The sequence below is a fragment of the Schistocerca americana genome, chromosome 8 (genome assembly GCF_021461395.2).
Source record: "Schistocerca americana isolate TAMUIC-IGC-003095 chromosome 8, iqSchAmer2.1, whole genome shotgun sequence".
NCBI lineage: Eukaryota > Metazoa > Arthropoda > Insecta > Orthoptera > Acrididae > Schistocerca > Schistocerca americana.
The window spans coordinates 437,817,062-437,838,083 of NC_060126.1; the positions used below are offsets into that span (position 1 = coordinate 437,817,062).

A 21,022-nucleotide genomic window follows, 5' to 3' on the forward strand; every position below is an offset into this window, starting at 1 on the left:
TGAGTACATACATAAAAGATCAGAATAACTTTTGAAATATCAACTTCACACATGAGCATTACAACAAAACAGAATAAATAATGTCTAAACAGCTTTACAAAGAAAATAACATATTATTAGAAAAATTCCACAACATATCTCTTATTAGCTAAACACATTAAGACAGGAAAAACACAAATTCACATAGTGTAATAACACATAGCGGAATAATACAAAAGGAAAGGACAGGGTTCGTTTTCAGTGTGACATTTGGTACTGCAGTCCAACCCAAAACTTCATTCCATAGATCTTTCGTCTTATTTCAACATTTGTTTCTACCAAAAAAAAATCCTACTCAAGCATGCTTTCTAAATTTATATGTTCTCATATTTCTTACCTCATTATTTATTTTCCATTATCTTACCTCATCATTTATTTCCAAGAAAATCCTACCTAAACCTGTTGTCCCTAAACCCTACGTTTTTGTTCATATCCTCTTTCAAAATACTTTTTTGGCCAAACTATTTTCTTATAGCTTCTCAATGCATTTCATCCAATTCATCACAACTCATTCTCTTATATAGTCTACCCTTGTTAAGCTAACTTAAATCTACTGAGCTCAGATGCTAAACTAAGGGACGAGGCAATGCAGCAGCACAAAACAATTAAACAAACAGCAATGAAAAACAATTGGAAATTGTCAAAGCAATTGCAATATTACAACTAATATAAGGCAATGAGCAGCAAACAAGAAAAATTAATCAGTAGTAAACTGGCTTAGCAGAGTAACACAAATTAAAATTCAGTAGCACTATGCCTGGCAAACAGCAGCAGTAAATGCTATAACGTATACCTAAGCATGACAAAGCTCAAGCAAAAAAATAGTACACTAAAGACAACAATGCATACAAGGGAAATGTCTATTCACATCTTAATGACTATGTAATTAAAGTGGTGCACCACAAGAAGTTATTCTACCAAAAAAGTTACCAAGTACTTGAAAAGAAAATTATGAATGCAGTTCCTGTGAAGGTAAATGTCTTTTTGTGCTCCCTCATTTTTTTTTGAAAAAAAATATTATTTACTCGATCTGTAGACAGAAAATATTTATGTTAGTACATCTATAAAATTTTATAATAACCAATGCAGCAGTGCAGCTAGAAACTAGATATTAAAGAAAATGAGCAAATATGTACAAAGGAAGGCATGAAACATCATTCATTAGCCATATGGCATTTCATAAGGTAGTACAGAAAATCTCTCAACTAGAAAGACAGTAGTCATAAAATGTTTCTCATCATTTCATTTCAGTAAATATCATAAATTAAGAACTCTACAGTGTAATCATGTTTTCAAGTTCGAGAGTGTCGTATTTGCGATGCTTTCTACAAAGGAATGTCAATAGCGAGGATAATGGCCCCCCCCCTTTTTTTTTTTTCACCTGTGCCTTTGAAAGGCTTTTTTTCCAGGCGTCTGTCGCGCAGCTGCCTACGTGATGCGTTGTGCCCACGACGCATTACGTGAAGGTCACTTTCTTGCCAAAATATTTACGACACCGGTTTCTGCTACAGTTACAGTCTCATATAAAAATATTTCACAGGTCGAGAATTTGCGTTGCAAATGTGTAGAAACAAAATCCTATGAATATAACAGTGTTCAAATAGTTTTCGTCGGCATTGTGATACATTCACGCATTTACACACATTTCATAACTCTTAAAGTACGATTCTCGGTTTCCAACAACCTGTTCCACAAATCAGAGTCCCTAACCACTACTCATTATTCCTTACCTCATTATACATATACATATTCATCGACACTTCTTCAATATTTCATCATAAGAAATATGTAGCATACTCAAATAACTCATATAGCATCAGCTTATTAATCATAAACATACCGCAACAGCATAATACACATAGTCATCGTAATAACAACATCATAACACCTCAGTCAACTCTCAAAATCGTCATAACTTCCTCCAATAATTTCAAAGCCTAAAAAAATTCTCTGCTCATGTCAAAAGTGTCATCTGCCTCAAACGCACTTTAAAAATCATGATCCCATACCAAATACATCATTCAAAGCTCTCATAGTATCACAATGATTCCGAAAAATATGAGCATTTCACAAAGTACAGACAAAATACAATTTCATAAGTGTGAAGTTATCCAACTGTGTAATTACGTAAACATTTGTCACTGATGTAGTAAAAAAAAGTTTCTTTCTCTGTTAAATGATAAGATAGCTGTGTAATTCTGTGTTAGAGAAATATGGTACCGATGTGTAAAGTTGTATAAGCAAATACCATATTAGCTAGGGCTCCCTGTGTTTGCCAAACACATGGTACACAAAGTAGGCGTGTACCCCCCTGAGGATTAATGTAATTATACCCTCAGGTGTTACAAATTACAGCAATGGAATGAAATGTATCACAGAAAACCTTTGTATCATTGTGCTTCAAATATCTTGAAAAAATAAATGTTTTAAGTACAAAATTAATCACTCAAATACATGTACTGTAGTGCTAAACTGTGCGTCTTGTTGTAAGATAATCTCTGTGGAAGTGTCGTAGTTGTCGTCCTCCGAAAGCTAAGTTCTGCAGAAGTCAATGCACTTACCTCATGATAAACAAAAGTGAAATGCCAGAATGAGATTTTCACTCTGCAGCGGAGTGTGCGCTGATATGAAACTTCCTGCATGTCTTGCAGGAGAGCTTCTGTAAAGTTTGGAAGGTAGGAGACGAGGTACTGGTAGAAGTGAAGCTGTGAGCACCGGACGTGAGTCGTGCTTCGGTAGCTCAGTTGGTAGAGCACTTGCCCGCGAAAGGCAAAGGTCCCGAGTTCGAGTCTCGGTCGGGCACACAGTTTTAATCTGCCAGGAAGTTTCAAAAGTGAAATGCTTTGCGTATAGATATCGTAGTTATTACGCTTATTGCTGTGATGAAGAAAGTACTGAGCTGTGACGTATTGTTGTGCTACGGAAAAGGCAGTCTCATTGTAGCTACACCACAAAAGTTACTACTAAAACATGTTTTAATTTCCGGAATAATACAGAAAAACTGTGCAGATATAAAACAGAAACACTGAGAAAGCAACATTGTTAATTGTCACTCATTAGTAGCGTCGTGATAAAATCGTGTGGCTGTCACATAAACTAACCACTGTGTCATCTGGTATCTCACTGAAAGTACTTTAAATCCAGAATGTATTTTCAAGTAAACCAAAATGTTGCATTAAAATCTCATTAGCAGTACTTGTAAATGTTCTAAGTATGTGAGCCTTATAGACGTTACGTAATCGTGCAACTAACAAGCAAGAATGTACACACACAATAACACTGTGTCGTCTGTTCACAATAACAATGCATTCGTAATTTCTGTTTAAATAAGTTCTCTTGGTTCATGACAGGATATTTAACTTCAAACATTGTTGCATGTTAACAGATTCTAAGTCTGACAAAGCATACTAGCAATGTAAAGTGAAAAGTTATATGGCAAAGACAAAGTTAAAAAGCAGATTATCTTTCAATAAACAGTTTTACATGTGAAATGTGGTGCAATCCTTTACTCTTCCTAGTACACAGAGTTTGAACTTGAATGCAATTATCATGCGGTATACGTCGGTAAAGAATACTGGAATTTTTCTCAAGGTTAGCGTCTATGTTATTTTTCGCTGAGCCAGCCGGCGCAGGTGGCTGCCTGCGGTGCGAGTCATTGTCTGCCTCTTTGTTGGCGCGCGCCGTTATTGGGATTAGGTGACCTAACTTCTACAAATTCGCCTTGCCGAGAGGGCCCAGCTCTGTTAGAATCCCGCCAGTTCCGATGAAATTCAGGTCTGTCGTTATAATTATATCGTCTGTCGTCATGTCGGTAGATACCATAGCTTCTTTCTTGTCGGTCATGTGGTGGAGAATTTCTCCTGGAATCGTAACTACACGCTGAACTGTTGCGTCTGAAGTTATTCTGTCTCCCTTGATAATAATTATTTTGGTTCCCAAATTGTCTGTTTCTCTGATTGTCTCTGTGATAGTCACTACCGCGGAGAGGTTATCTTTCCCTGTAATTATTACTACTCTGCCAACGGTTGTCATACGGGTGGTGTCTGTTTTGGTCATGATATGTGTTGTGAGAATAGCCTTGTCGTGTCCAGTTATTATTTCTTTCATCGCGGAAATGTGACAGATGTGACCTGTAATTGTTGTGTTCCTGTTTTGGCGTTCCGCGATTGTCAATTTCCAGTTCTTGCAACAGTCCCTGAAAAGCTTCAATGTCGTCTTTGCAACGTCCTGCTAAAATAATATGTCGTAAATGTTCAGGCAATTTGATTAAGCAAATTTGGATGAGTTCTGAGGGGCTGTATGTGTTTGAAAGATACTGATTCTTATGCAACATGTCTTCAAAATATTTGACAAAACTGGAAAATTCAGATTGTTCAAAGTGTTTCATCATCATGATGCTATGTTTTACTCGGTCTTGTGTAGCTTGAGACCAATATGCTGAGAGGAAGGTGTGGTAAAATTCTCCTTCACTGTGACAATCGTGAATGACCGATCGCATTCTTACAGCTGGTTCATTCTCTAAATAGTCACACGTAAATTCTAATCTGTGTTGTAACGACCAGTTGGGAGGAAAACAATGAGAGAATTGATGGAGCCATGCTTGCGGATGAATTCTTAAATGTTTTGAATTTACGTGTAGTAATGAACAGCTTATAGTCAAAATCATCATGTCGGCGAGTCGCATATCGGTCATTGTTAGGTCGTGTCGGCCGTTCCATCTCAAAATTCGGTGCACATTGCCAATTTCTTTCATAACTTCCGAAATGCCCTGTGTTATTATTTTGCGGCTTTCCCGTATATCTAAGTCCCTCTTCCCGTGTTGGAGAGCGAGTGTCCTCTGAAATTTGTAATTTTTGTATTACTTGTGCCAACTGATCTTGTACTTCCCGGATTTCTCTTTTGTACTGTATATTGATTTGATTTTGATTGAATTTCCTAATTTGTTCGCACTCTTCTTTGTCATTAAAGACTACCGGTTTTGTGTCATTCAGATTATCATCTACCTTCGTAGATAAATTAGTGAACTGATCCGAAAGTTCGGCTACTTTCTCCGATAGTGTACTTATTTCCTCAGTGTGTTTTTCTGAACCAAGTTTCAGAGTATCTACTGTGTCCTTTAAGTTTTCCTGAGTTTTTGGAAGTTGCGTAACCGAATCGGTAGATGCAACTGAGTCAATTTTAGCTTGAAAGGTCTCATGATTTTCATGAACAATAATTTGCAGTTCTTTTATGGCTGCTTCGTGATTCTGTAATGCATTTTCATGCCGCGAAAAAATAGGTTGGAAATGCTCACAAATTTGTGTTTTTACGTCATTACAGAGTTTCTGACATTTCGATTCGATGTTATGTAACTCAGTAGTTAAATCTTAACGTGTTTGTTCAAGCGTGGTGTGAAGATTTAGTTCCATTGCGTCTAACTGTTTCTGTGTTTGTCTCTGGTGTTGTTCCGTTGTGTCTAACTTTTGAAGATTTTGTCCCATTTGTCTCTGATTTTGTTCCATTTGTTGCATTAATTGCAATAATAATGTATTAGTGTCTGGAATCTGTTTCTCTATGCTTTTTGGCAGCGCATTTTCACCGGCAACATTCACATTTTGACAAGCAGAAAATGTGTCTTGACTCATTTGCGAAAACGGTGAGGACCCAAAACCGGAATCTACAGTATTTCTGAGATTGTTTCCTGTCATTTCGTCTTACTGAGGCGAGCTGTTGCCGACCGATCTATCGATAATGCTTCCCTGTTCACTAATTGTTTCACTGTGTACACCATTATTTGCAACCCGCTCCATTTCCCTGTGCGCAATTACCAAATTACTACTTTGAACATTAGTTAATTCATTACTCTGCGGCGCTAACACACTGCTTTCGCCTTCACTGTCATTTCTCAGTTTACTTTGGAGCCTAGTATTACGTTTTTCACACGCCATTATTGTCACAATATTTCACACGACAACACAGAAAAACACAATTTGAAGAGCAAAAATAGGGGAACACATTAACATAGCACTGAAAATAATATGTAGTTAATTGCAAGCGCAGCTGCGAAATACTTGGTGCAAATCTAAATGCATGCCACAACTGTGTACAACAATGAAAAACTACAACTACAAAGGAAATTCTCTCTATAATTACGCGCTAGCAATAAACAAAAGCTACACAAATTACACAAACAACAAGAAAAAATCAGAAGATTCCAGTGAGGTATCCTCGGCTAAGGGTCGACATATGAAACGTCCCCTTTGAACAATTTATTCAAGACTGTGCTTATCCTGATACACAATATTTTTAGCGCAACGCAGTCTGACTTTCAGAAATCCGTACAAAAGAATGGCCCTGACTAACATTAACCTATGCATTTCACAAATCGCTTACCTCACAAAAATCTTGGTTATTCGAACTACTGCAATACAGCGAGCCCCACCACTGCCAGCTAAATAGAAGATTCAAACTACGGAAGGCACTAACTACTGATAGGCATAGTTAGCAAATGAAAGATTTTAATAGAGAACAAACAATGTATTTACCTTAATAGTCATAATATATAGGAGTTCATAACATCCATTTTTACAAATATCAAAACTCCGCCATTTCTCTCTCCACATCCACCACTGCTGGCGGCTCACCTCCAACTGCGCAACGCTACGCGCTGTTCACATCCAGCTGCCGCTGCCCAACACTACAATGGCAGACAACAATGCAAACTACCTACAGACTGCACACAGCACAGCCAGTGATTTTTCATATAGAGCGCTACGAGGCGTTACCAATAAGAAAACATAAACAGCCTACTTACAATGTGCCTTTGAGGGGTGGGAATTTTTGGCAACGTGAAAGCAATGTTGTGACGTCACAAATCCCACCCATGCAAGCTTGCAGGCTTCACGTGTGTGGAAGTCTTGTGAGACCGCTGTGATGTTTTTGTTTCTTTCTGTTTGCAGAGTGCCGTCCTGGAAGCATCAAGTTCGTTAATTGCAACGTCTGCTTGTGCCACCCGTACGACTGGAAGTGCACCAACATGAAGTGTCCGTCAAAGGGAAAACCGACGCTCTGCCCATCGTCAGCTGTCAAGAATCACCCCGCCTGCACACAAGGTCCTTCATTTAACGCAGCATTAAGTTTATAGTAAGGGGATCGTGAAAGGCAAGCGTGCGTTATCCTGGCGCGAAAGCTCACCGTGTCATACGATCGCCAGTTGCTTAGCTGTAAACTACTGTTGGTTTCCAAACTGGTGAAAAGTTAAAAACCAATGAGTGGAATTCAACCCAAGCGTGTATTTCCGACAGACAGCAATGCCTTAATCACATTTGTAGGAGCCGTGACACGCAACCAGTAGAAGCTGTTTACATACAGAGTGTAACAAAAATGTACGACACATATTGCGGGATACATTCCTTATACGTAGAACAAGAAATTATGTCATATGAACATGGGCATGGAAACGTTGCGTTTCTACGTTAAAACTCATTTTCTCCAACTCATGAATCATGGGAAACACACGAACAGAACGCACCAGCACGCCACATGAACTCTTTCTCACAGATGTTCAATATCCCTTCTGTGGGCACTGACACATTTATCACCCCGTCATAGCAGTGAACCTCGGATAAGCTGATGTATCTCTGGAGTATTGCGTATGGTTTCGCAGCCTTCCATAGTACGGTCCGCCTCGATAGCTGAGTGGTCAGGGCGATGGAATGCTCTGCAAACGGGCCCGGGTTCGACAACCTGCTAGGTCGGAGATTTTCTCCGCTCCGGAACTTGGCGTTGTATTCCCTTCATCATCATATCATCCCCATAGACACGCAAGTCGCCGAAGTGGCGTCAACTAAAAAGATTTGCACCACCAGTTCTTTTATGGCCACAAGATGCAGAGAGGTAACTCCAGCAACATCTCAGAGTGTAGTGTGAAGAGACGTAGAGTACAGGAGACAGGATTACCAAGTGAGTAACTAATTTCTACTCTGAGTGTGAATTTTCATGTTTTTGTTAAATTCACCTTATTAATTCTGTCTCCTCGTTGTAGTACAACTCGCGGATTTTGTCCTCGAGTGTGAGGAGAGAGGGGAGGGGGCTGCACCGCAACAGGCTCTGGAAATCCAGCCTCCTGTGTTGGGTGCACAGTCGGAATTTCCTTGTGAGTATGATTTTCGTTGAAATTTGTTCTTATTCAATAGTAGCCAATCAGAATTTTTTCTTATTTCATAGTCCCTTTTTTTTCTGGATTACCTGAAGCAAATGCAAATTCAGTAGGAGGCAGAGCTACAGGCTGTTCCACGTAGCGTTGCTGTTGCTGCAGTAGATAATTGTTTCCAGCATCAAGCTGTAGATAACCGACAACAGCACTCACGTAAGTGTAGAGAAAAATATCCATGTCTGATCTTTCAGTGTAGCTTGACATTCAAAATAAATAAAATTGTGTCTCATCCTGTTACCGGAACAGCTCTGCAGGACTTGGATTTGCTGGACAGGCAGCTGGAGGCTTTTCATCAGCAGATGCAGCAACACCCTTCAACAAATAATGACATGTCCACGCAGCATACTAGTGAGTAAAAAAAAAAAATACCTGTCTTTAGTAGTAGTGGTGGTGGTAGTAGTTTTTTGTTGTTGTTGTTCTAGGTGAGGACCTACAAAGGCACTCATATCTCGCTCTCCTGCACGATAATTACAACGATTTTTTGTAGGGTGCGGTGGAGTCACCTGATCAGTTGTTTATGCCCTGCACCTACTCACTCTGCTTGTAACCATGTGATCGTCAGAATTCATTCTTTCACCGCGCCAGCAGCGGTAAACAATGTACTTCACCATTATTTATTTTTTCTCTTCTTCTGCAGCGGTTGCATTTCAATATGGTGTGGCACATATACTGTGGCGGCTGAACCGTCCTCCTCATAAAAGCGGCGTCCGGAAAGGCACGCCTCGCTTATAAGGGCGCCGTTAGTCACCGCGCGGGAAGCGTCCGACGTCCACCGCTTCCCCGGGCCCCAACCCCGCCCCGGCCGCTGCAGCTGCCACAGCATCATTCTGGCGTCCATGGGCCACCCTCTCACAGTGGATCGATTCCACAGCGTCTCCTCCCGTGCGGTCACGTGAGTTACAGCGAGATATAGGCACTTGTGAGAAGCGATACTTGTGAGAAACTGGAATGTGGGGACACTTGTGAGATCTCCGGGATGCTTAAGGACCAGCACAGGGTGTGTCGCAAATGCTGCGCCACTACCTGCTCGGCCACTACCTGCTGCTGCTTGGTGTGACTGAGCGCTCGGCTTGTGCCGGCCCGGGCAGCTGCCGAGCTGACATTCACACTCCTCCAGTGCAGCAGGTTACTGCAGAATTTTTTTGGGCAAGGAAGAGTGGCCTTAGTCATATTGGAAATCAGAGCTGATTTTGCCCCCCCCCCCCCCCCCCCCTGATGTCATGTCAACCAATAGTTGCAGCACAATTATGCGTAAGACCTATTTAATTGGAATTTCTGTTCTGGATAATCTTACATAGGGCATAATTTTCGCTCAACCCCATACTTAATTATATATTTTACAGAAACTATATAAGCCGAAAATGTTTTCCATCTTTCAACCCGTCACCCAAAATTTGATATGATAGGAGTGGGCAACCTTTTACCATATATTAAGAGGAGCCAGCCAAGGAATTTGGTTGTCGGTATAAACTTTTATCTTTAATTATTTCGAAATAAATATCAGTTTTCCCGTACCACGCAGGGAAGCTTACTGAGGTGTAATGTCAGTCCTGCTAGCGATTAGCGTTAAGGAATGCAATTTATGTATTGAAATAAGATGTATTCATCGTCCACTCAAACAGACATCGTTTCTAAAATTCTCTACACAAAAATGCTGATTGTGATTGTTAGAAAAGCTATGACTTTTCGCAGTTCATTAGTGAATCTTTTACAATTTGCAAGAGACATTTTACCGACTTTGTGTCGTTTCCACGAGGAGGTAGTTTCTCTTCGTCCCCCATTACATATATTTACAATATTTACAGGATGATTATTTATTTACAATTTTTACAATAGGACGATCGGCGTGAACTGAACCCCTTTTCAATATGTACTAGTGTTGCTGTAGCTTCAGCCATTTCCTTTTCATTGTAATTTCTGTGCACAGGTCATGCAAGTAAATAATTGTATTATATTGCCGTCAACTAGGAGGCTTGTAAGGGCCTATTTTAATTTCTGACTTCTTTCTTCTTTTCCTACCTAGATTTAAAACTAGTCGGTCAAATTTCTGCCCATGATATTCTGGGTCCTCTCTGAGAATTTTTACTAAAGAGCAAAAATTTGGATGACCTTCGAAATTAATGTATATATCCTCCGCCTTCCTGCGCACCACCAATAACTTATAGCTTCATTGTTGGTATATTCCACTACATACTGGTAACCGTTATCACTAGAGGCTTCCCATTCGTTGTTGTGGTGATTTCCATCTTTACAACAGCGCTACTGAGCTGCGGTGCGCTACCTGTTTGGTGTCCACAGCAGTACTGAACTGCGATGCACTACTTGTTTGGTGTTCCTACAGACCGCCCGCTACCTGTTCGGCCGGGTCTCCTCACAAATGTCGCTCCTCACAAATGTCGCTCCTCACAAGTGTCCCAACACAGGACGCACCCATGTCTACCTCGCCAACTCCATTGACAATTTCTAGTTATAGTATTAGCATTGGAGAAGATCCTGTTGCTAATGGCAGTTCCTTCCCCTGTCCTTTTAGTGATGGACCCCAGGTCAGTGACACCATACCATAGTTTGGTGTTTGCCGACGCCTGTGAGGAGCGAATCTCGTTCACCAGGATCGACAACCTGGCAGGAGAGCACCGCGACCCTGTTGGATTTCTAAGCACGTGCATTCCTGTCGTGGAAACGGAGCTCCTCAAGGTAGTCAATGATCCGCAGTATCCCGCCATTAAATGCAATGCTGTGGTTTGCACTGAATTACCACCCCCCCCCCCCCCCCCCAAAGTTGAGTCTTGTGTTGAAGAAACGAGTCTTCATTATCTTTGGGGGGAAAATGGCGTGATAACGCGGAACACATCAATAGCTGAGTGGTTTCCACGTTGAGTACTATATTGGGCTGGTTTTCTGAGATGCAAGTGAGAGGCTCAGCTAAGGCACTCAGCAGAATTCTGTACCTGGGCATCCATACATATGGATCCGGTAAATGGAGGATCGAGCTATATCAAGCTCCCTAAAGATACAGCTAACAAGAGGGCATGCATTACTGTAGAAAATAGAAAGGATCAGGCTTGTTTTGCATAGTCATCCTGGCTTGCGAAAGGAAGTACAATTACAGAGATCATCCTGAGCGGCCCAGTACATGCCATGTAGGTGATAATATTCATTTGTGTTATAACGATAGTATAAAGTTCCCCATCAAGATCCAGGGCATACCTAAATTTGAGGCACAGAATACCGGCATATTAGTTAATGCTTATGGGCTGGAGAAGAAAAGCAAATCAGATGAGCAGGACTAGCATATCGTCGTTGGCCCCTTCCATTTCTCAAAATTAGCAGGTGAGAGTGAGCTGCATGGAAACATGCTGCTCTTCTCCGAAGGTGATAATTATCACTATGTTTGGATCAAAGACATATCCCGACTCCTTTCCATCCAGATAAATAAACATGAACACAAGCAAATTATTTCCTTAAGGTGCCTGGGTTGTTTTCCCTCAGACAAGTTATTAGCAGCGCATCTAGTAGACTGCGCTTCCGCTGTGAAGGTGACCCTACAGCCTCACATACCACCTTTACAGAAAAAACATGTACCATATTTGGCAGTGTACCAAATTGTATCGTCATATGATTCCAGTCTTAACCACTACAAATCTTACATCGGGGACCGTCATGTAGTTTGGTTGGTCACTGAGCTTGAGAACTTTTCACGGGAGGTTGGTAAGCTATACAGCTGCAACGTTCCCATGACCGAATCAGAGGTGAATGAAGATGAGTTTCATAATGCGCTTGATTGTCATATTTGTGGGCTGCCGTTAGACACAAGAGAAAAGCGGAAACTTCTCATGGGGACCACTGCCATCTTACGGGGAAGTTCCATGGCGCAGCTCACAACGCGTGCAGTTTGAAGAACCAGCTACCTAGACACATATCCGTTTTCTTCCACAATTTAAGTGGCTATAACGCTCACTTTCTAGTTGAGCACTTGCCTGATTTCGGTTTGGAGAACAATCAGGTCAGTGTCCTGCCTGATAGCGTTGAGAAGTGTGTTTCATTCTCCAAACGAATGACGCCAAGAATTATGCTCCGCTTCCTTGATACGCTACGTTTTACGCAGGCACCACTCCAGAAACTTGTTGAAACTCTACCTCGGGGGGGAGGGGGGGGGGGGTGATATGCACATCACTCGAGCTGCACTTCCCGCCGAGGAAAAGTTTCAACTTATCACTAGGAATGAGGTTTTCCCTTATGAGTATGTGCATAGTATTGCGAAACTCAATGAAACAAGGCTACCTTCTCTAGCAACCTTACAGGCGATGCCATAGTGGATGCAGAGTATGAGCATGCCATGAATGTCTGGCAGGAATTTAATATTTCCACCTTATGAGAGTATGCGTGGCTTTACATGGACACAGACGTGTGCTTGCTTGCGGACGTTTTTGAGAAATACCGGAGTCTATGTATGACCGCATATTCACTGGATCCCACCTTTTATTACACGGCACCTGGGTTGTCTTGGGATGCAATTCTCAGGCAAATGAACTGCAGCATCGAATTATTGACTGATCTGACATGATTCTTTTCTTTGAACGAGGGATCTGTGGGGGACTCTGGCAATGTGTTCATAGGCACGTGAAGGCAAATAACCCACGAACGGGTGACAGGTTCAACACCTAGCTTGATTCAAGTTGTATAATGTCCCGCGACATGAATAATTTATACGGGCACGCCATGCAGCAATCACTGCCGATTGGCGTGTTTCGATGGGTGCCCAAAGACGAATGCAAGGGATTAGGTGGAAAAATCATGGGGGGAGGGGGGGGGGAGGTTGGAATGGTATCTGATTCTGATGTAGGGTATGTGGTGGAGGCAGAACTCACATACCCTATTAGTTCGCACGATGCGCATGTTGATTTGCCGCTGTGTCCCGAGCAACTAGTTCTTAGTTCTGCAAGGAGGCTCCACACCGAAACCGATGACAACGCTGGGGGATAAGCAGTCCGCCCCCCCCCCCCCCCCAGCTTGGGTGGGGGCTGATTAGAATCGCCCAGGCTATCTCCTTAGCAGTCCCCCTGGTTGAAGGAGTATAGTGATTTGAACATGAGACAGAGAGCTTCTGCGACATGTGACTTTGAGAAAGACTTTTATAAATTAATGAATAATTCAATTTTTGGTAAAACAATGGAGAATTTGAGGGGGCAACGGGAAATTTTGACTAGAACCACATGGGATGGGCGTTACGGCGCACGAAAATGCACTGCCAGACCAAATTTTAAGCAGGTCACCATATTCAATAAGAACTTTGTTGCTGTGGAGATGGGGAAGACTGCAGTAGAGTTTACGAAACCTATTTATGTGGGGATGTGTGTACTAGACCTATCCAAACTCCACATATACCGCTTTCGGTATGAGTTTGCTGAAACTCATTTTGCACCTCCTGAATTACTTTATATGGATACAGATAGCTTCATCTATTGGGTGAAGAACTGCGATCCATATGAATTAATTAGGTGCCATGGAAGTGAATTTGACACGTCCTCATACACGGCCGATAATCCTTATGCTATCATTCTGCAGAACAAGAAGGTTATCGGTTTTATGAGGGACAAGGTGAATGGATTGTCGATTGTGGAGTTTGGTCTACACTCAAAAATGTATGCGTGTCGGACATTGGAAGGTGCCACCCAGAGGTGGTCTAAGGGTGTGAGTTCTACGGCATCGAGAGCCCTCTCTATGGAAGACTATTTGCGGTGCCTGTGCAGTGGCGTTTTCGTTGCTGCACTGCAACCACTGCATATGGTATGGCAGACCAGTATTAGATCGAGAGGACATGAGGTGTACATTGTGCTGTAGTCTAAAATCGGTCTGTGACATTTTCGATGACGGGATTGAAACACACTACGGCATAACACAACTAGTTCTTAGGTCTGCAAGGAGGCTCCACACCAAAACTACTCACTTGTAGCGAGAGAAGGCCTGGGGGATTCTGACTGAGTGATACTGAGAGAGAGAGAGAGAGAGCGAGAGAGAGAGAGAGAGAGAGAGAGAGAGAGAGAGTCTGCAGAGTACTAGTATGACCCTTTTATCGTAGTGTAAGTAATTGTGTGTGTGTGTGTCATATGATTATTTTTGTGTACTATGTACACATGTTTCATTGAGAGAGAGAGAGAGAATGTGTGGGGAAAAAAGAAAAAAAATATATTTATATCTGCACCCCATGTGTGTGAAAGAAAGTAAGTAAAGTATAAACTAAAAAAATGTTAAAAAAGCAAAAAAATAGAAGAAATATATATTGATTTGTTCATATGCAACGTATGTGTAGTGTATATATATATATATATATATATATATATATATATATATATATATATATATGCACCATGTAATATTGTGAATAGAATAGCTTTTAAGTTTTTCACCGTCTGCTAGCTATCCAAGTCAGAATAGTGTTTAAGTTTATATAGCTCACAGTCCATCAGAATTGTTATTGTAAAAACCTTTGCTATAGTGGACTGTTGAAATTAGATTCTAAGTGTGCACAGTCCATCAGAATTATTGTAAAAGCTATGCTACTGGGTATGTGGAATTTAGTTGTAGTAGTAAAGAAAGTATCTCTGCATTAGTTTTTGGCCTATATTTTTAAAAAAAATATTCCTACCAGTGTTACTCTTGTATCGTGTGTGTTAAAAGTATTTCTACATTGGAATAGCACAGTCAATTTGTACCTGAAGAATACTACATTGTACCTCAAGAATACTATATTGTACCTCAAGAATTATATTGTACCTCAGTAACTATATTGTGTTTGTGTGAACTGAATAAACCAACAAAAAATTTAGGTACCATACATCTTTGTAGTTATTTACAGGGAACCCTATCTCATATTGAATTATATATATATATATATATATATATATATATATATATATAGGCTGTGCATGTCTCAAATGGCATTAGTTTTGCTGAAGTGCTGAAGATTAGTGCGATGAGTGCTATTAAGGATGTGAAGTTTAAGATGGGAGATAATAAAATAAATAGAATGGTTACATGGAATTATGCATATCGAGCAGCAGGGATTGGGTCATGGGAGCAGGAGGCATACGACTGTGTCTGCTTCCACAGATAAATAGCAGACATGTCTAAAATTATATCTCTGGTGCTTAAAGAAAACAGATGTCGCATGTGGTTAAAAAACTGTATACCGTCACAGCAGTAACAGGGTTGAGAAAGATTATTTCTCAACCAACTTAAAAGTTATTTTACATTCTCGTAAGCAGACAAAGCAACACTTTCTTCACACATGTTCTTGAGTCGATAAAGAAGAACACGTGTAGAATTCCAACTCGAACCATCTATGAGATCTTCTCCTTCCCCTCCATATAGATGATGGTATCCGTGTGACAGAATAACTTAAGCGCCGTCACCACATCTTTATGAGGTATGCCAGGATCATCCCAGTGAATTCCATGGTAGAAATGTGTTAGCCACTTTGTACTCTTCCGTGTCTTAGCACGCTTCACATACTTGAAAGTCCTACGTGATGCAATGGTTGTTGAGAATGTCTCTATTATTCCAGCTTCTTGTGTGTACGCTACAAATGCTCATACCTTGAGACGTCATTGTGAAATGCTCTAGGTATGGTGCAGCACCTGTTCATTTATACAGCTCGTTGCACAACACCGGTGAATGGGCAGTAGTTGATAACGCGGTCGTGTAGAACTGGAGCATACACGGAAGTGTGTTCTGGGAAATTTTTTGAAGATTCAAATTCATTTCGCACATCTATAGGTCCAGATTTAATTACTCATTCTGTTTCGAGAAGTCTATTACAATGATCGGTGAAAGCTGCTTGATCTTACGTGGACTGAGTAGACACCCTCCTCCCTCTCCTTCGGCAGTTTCTTAGTAAGAAGCACGAAACGTTGCATACATGTTATAAGCTAGACTGTATACATTTTGATTTCACTGCAGATATAAATTGTCATATGGGTAGAATTCTGAATTCCGGTAGACTTTGGCATTAGTTAACTTGCATTTGTTGAACACTGAGTTTGCTATATTACCTCTTCTATCAGTCTGAAAGTATGATGAATCTAAGTGTCTCTAGCTGCGAAGAGATTTCAATAGCCCATGTTTGTCTGTTCGCAGTCGGTAACAATGGGTACTTGAAAACTTCCCACGAGCAAAATGTCAGTGACAGAAATGTACTGGAATTCAGGACTTTTAAAAGCTTCAAACCCTTCTCGACGGATACACTGATGTGAGGAGCTTTCCATATTATCTTGCTGATTGTGATCATATACTCCTCCTGAGCTCCCTGAATGTGTGAGTTATTGTCTTTCGCACTCTACACCAGAATGAGTTCCTGTTTAGTGTTCATAACAATACGTCTCATGTCCTCAAAGTACCCCATAAGCATTTTTAGAGGTACGTGTGCAGTAAATTGCTTGTTCTGTGCAACTATTCTATCCTCTGGATCGTCTATGAACCATCCCGCATTTTCTAAACTATGCAAATCTGCAGGTGATGCAGAGACATATGTTATAAGCGTTGATGTTATGCCGACATTGCGCGTACAGTCGAACTCAGATCCATTGAGTTCATAGCGTATCTCTTGGAACAGGAATGCTAAAGCATTACGTGTAAGCGTGGATCCCACTGTGACACTGCCGTGGGTTTACTTCAATGACCCTATATATCCAGCACCATGATGCGCTCACGTTTCCATGCAAGGTATATAAATATATCTGAAACTCTTGCTTGGAAACGTGAGCGCATCTTGGTGATAGCCTGCTCGTAGTTCGCAAGTGTTATCACTTTGCTGTTCGGTAGCAAAGTGGCATGCTGTGGATTGCGTGCACTTGTTTTATACCACACGCCCATCCTGCCTTAGATGTAATCGTACAATGATTTCCTCACCATGAAAGTCAAGAAGTTGATTATTCTGGTCCATAATACGCAGCTCCAAATAATCCAGTGTCTGAGCTTTCACTGGAAGGCATATTGCATTGGCAGGGGTCTCAACAATCTTATAACCTGTTGCAACTGAGGGAAAGAATCCGTAAATAGAATGAATCAGACTATCGTCGAGATAGGAGTTCGTGGCAATGTTACACTCGACTCGGATTGTGCTGACTGGAAACATGTCCACAGTCTGATCTGACTCTTAAAATTTACTTCGATCCTTCTTCAAAAACTGCCCACAACCCAGTAGGCGCCCTATTGAACCGTTCTGCTTAAAGTCAGTCTTTGCATTTACAGTCCTTATTTCAGATTTACACTGATGTTTGCACGTAGTTCAATACCTTTTCCAGACTGTTTTATGACTTCATTTAAATCGTCGATATCGTATGCACCAGGTTCTATTTCCACAATATCTTTTTCACCATCAATATCCATATGCAGTTTGTTGTTAGTCTCAGTGATATTTGGGATGCTGTTGTACGTCTCCAGTCTAATAATTGTAGAACACACGTCTTCTGTGAGTGCAGTATCGTTATAATTCTTCTGGCGGTTGTAGGTCACCAAATGAGTCGAAATAGTAGACGGTATCCGCCTTTTACATAATACATGATACCCAGTCGGTGCCAGGGCCTTCAGCAACATCTAAATTCACAATGCCACAGTCATCAGTTTTCCACGTAATCTTTGTTAATGTATCCCGCATAAACACACCATCTTGGTATGTTGAATTTGTTTCCAACAAAATTAAAAAGATCAGTATTTGTGAGTGGTTGATCTGGTAGGGCCGCTAATGGGTTTTTTTTTTTTTTTTTTTTTTTTTTTTTTTTTTTTTTTTTTTGGTGAATAGACCAAGCCCTTTCCTGTAAGGTTTCAAGTATAGTCCTTTTCCGATGGCTGTGGCTTCCATGACGCGGTTATGTCTTCTTGCCTCTTCTAACTGCGCTTGGGACTTTTACGCGTTCTTGACCGTTAGCTGCAGCACCACCAGCGAGGGAACCTACCGCCGAGAGTGCGGAGAGAGCTGGAATGAGAAATGGAATAAAACTATCAGGTGTCTTGGGTATTGGTAGAACTCGAGGTGCTTCAACCTATCCCTTACTGCTTCCGAAATCTTTATGATTCAGTGCGTTTTTAGCTGCATTCAGCGCTGTCAGCATACAGTTCTGCAAACAGCTGTGCTTATCGCCCTTGTCCTTCTTGTTGTTTAGTGCCGAACGTGCAGCATTCACAACTCGCTTGAAATTCGCAACTCCTAAACCAAACTTAATTTTTCCTCGCATGCATTTATCAACTGCAAATGCTGCGATGGATTTTACCTATACCAATATCCTTCCTCCTCTGTATCGCCTTAGCCTTATCAGCTAAAATCCTGTCTGCAATGTGATGACCTGATCTTTATTTGCAGCATACGCAATGGCACGTTCCATACAAACTTCGTCAAGCAGATTAACCCCCTTATCACCTCGTGCCAAGCGTTTTCCCAGGTCCACAGTAGTTATACCCAGGATGTGTAATTCCACTGGCAGTTTGTCTAGAATACCATCACCTCCTCTAATGCGTCTCCTAGCACGCATGTTATGCTATTGCGGTGGTTGTGAACTATGCGCCCCCATTATATAGCAAATCGTCGGCATCAATCCAACTGTTTTGCGTAGCAGGAAAACAAATCCATTTGACTAGTGCTTTATTTCCACGACGTCTTATGACTCTCTCCACGAGAAAAACATCCAATGCTGAGAATTTCTGCTACTCCTCGGTGTATAAGCAGCCTGCAATTTCTTCACTTTTACTGTCCTTCAATATATACGTTCTTGGATTCGTGCTTTGCACCTTTGATATCTTAGTTGACTAGTTTGGTAGGTATGATTTCTCACATGCCTTCTTGTGTTTTGAGATACATACCAAATCATGTACATTAAATCTCTGTCTGCGTGGATCCAGCGTTTTAATTCGATAGTACACCGTATCCATGATTCCATTATCACGAACATCGATTGGTCTCATTTTTATTGTGGTATGTTTAGTTCGATTAAACTGTGCTATTATTTCTGGGAGGATATCTATCCATTTGTAGGAGCCGCGAAGGTTAAAATGCATCCACAGTCGACCTTTTATTGTTCTGTTCAGACAGTCCACGATTCTTACCTTCAGGTGAGCGAATGTTGAGTACTGATGTATTCCATACCGGTGCATCATGGTCTTGAAATACCTATTGTAAAACTCTCCGCCATGATCAGTTTGGAGGTTATCTCGTCATAGATTCGTCCCTGTCTGTAGCAAACGCTCAAAAACAACCTCGACATTTCTAGCCGTTTTTGTTTTAAGAGATAATAACCAAGTAAATTTGGAGTATGTATCAATAACCATTAAAATATATTTGAATCCATTATTGTCATGTGACTATTCCTCATAGCTACAAGATCAGCTTGCCATAAGTCATCCAAAGCTTTAATCACATCATGCCTACGAGGGTATGTTTTGTGTGTTGGTTTGCGCAGTTCTCTAACTAATGTCTCCTTACTTATTAGAAGATATCTCTCTCTCTCTAAGCTCAGAGATTATTGAAAGAAACTCATTTGAATGAGCTGTATTACCTGCAGCAGCTGGTGCCATGAGCAGCCATAGTCGATCTATTAGCTCGTTGGGGTCGTCATAATATATATACTGTGGGATTCGATTGTTCACTGCTTTATGCTCAATGTCTGTACCATCACCGCTGCTGCTGTTGTTGCGGTTTTTGCCATCAAGTATTGGTTTTATAATGGTTTTATACTTTTTGTTGCTCAGGCTTCTCGCGATCTTACGTACATCAGTCATGTGCAGTATTTCACAGTACGTTTTCCTATCATTAACTGAATAATTTATAGGATGTCTGGTAGGTCTTAGGAAAATAAGATTCATTAATCCAGGCGTTCTCTAAAATCGTCTATCACCAATCTGTATTGTGTCATCAGATAGAGTTATAGGATGCGTGCCCAACATGTACGGTCTTCCCCTGTTAACGTCGAATGCTCTATCTGCCTCACCAGGGGCGTGACGGATAGCGAATTTGTGAATGGAAACACTATCGTCATCGTGTGTTTTTGTTTTTGCTCAGAGCTGTCGGAGAGATTCAGTAACCACTTAAAGGTTTCTCTTAGTGTTTGCTGTCGATCCATATGTCCTAACCTCAGCAACCATAATTCCTCACGAACTACTTTCCGCGTTTGAATCACTTTCTACTTCGTTGATATCTCGGTGCATACTAATCCAGATTCTCCACAGCGTTAGGCTTTATATATTCCCTCATCTTCTTCCTCTTGCTATGTACCAGCTCCCCCTTCTCAACAAGAAGGAACCCTACATCTATTTTCCCCTCAACAGCCTCTACCTTTTCAGTTAAATCGGCTACTTTCTTACTGACTTCATTAACTAACTCATTTAACGCATTCACCATTCTCAGAAGAGTCTGATAATACGTCTATAGTTCCCTGCTCATATCTCCAACTTTATGCCCAATAGCCTCAATTTTCGCATCCATGAACAGGCGAATGTTTTGTGTGTACACCCATTCTCTGGGGTTGAGAGCTAGACATACTCGCGAATTTGTCCATGGCGCAGAGTATACTGTTGTACTAACGTCTCTTACCATGCTATATATGCAAAACTATTGAAAATTTCGCCTGTACCTACCATCACTCAGTTTTCTTGTTTTATCAATAGCGAGAAACCCATACTTTGAATGATTCCAGCAATCTGCACATATCTTTAGAAAATCATTGAACGACAGGTCACTTCCGACATGTGGCTTGTAAATGTGTTTTTAATTCAGATTGTCTTGTCTTCATCCTCGGGTGG

General features: G+C 41.0%; 1 protein-coding gene across 1 annotated transcript in view; it reads left to right on the forward strand.

Annotated features, from left to right (window-relative positions):
- LOC124545149 overlaps positions 1 to 21,022 on the forward strand; it is a 149,891-nt gene that overhangs the window by 81,560 nt on the left and 47,309 nt on the right. The window contains exon 5 of the mRNA XM_047123979.1: positions 6,978 to 7,130. Coding sequence (XP_046979935.1) covers positions 6,978 to 7,130 — 153 coding nt within the window. The remainder of the gene's footprint in view (positions 1 to 6,977; positions 7,131 to 21,022) is intronic.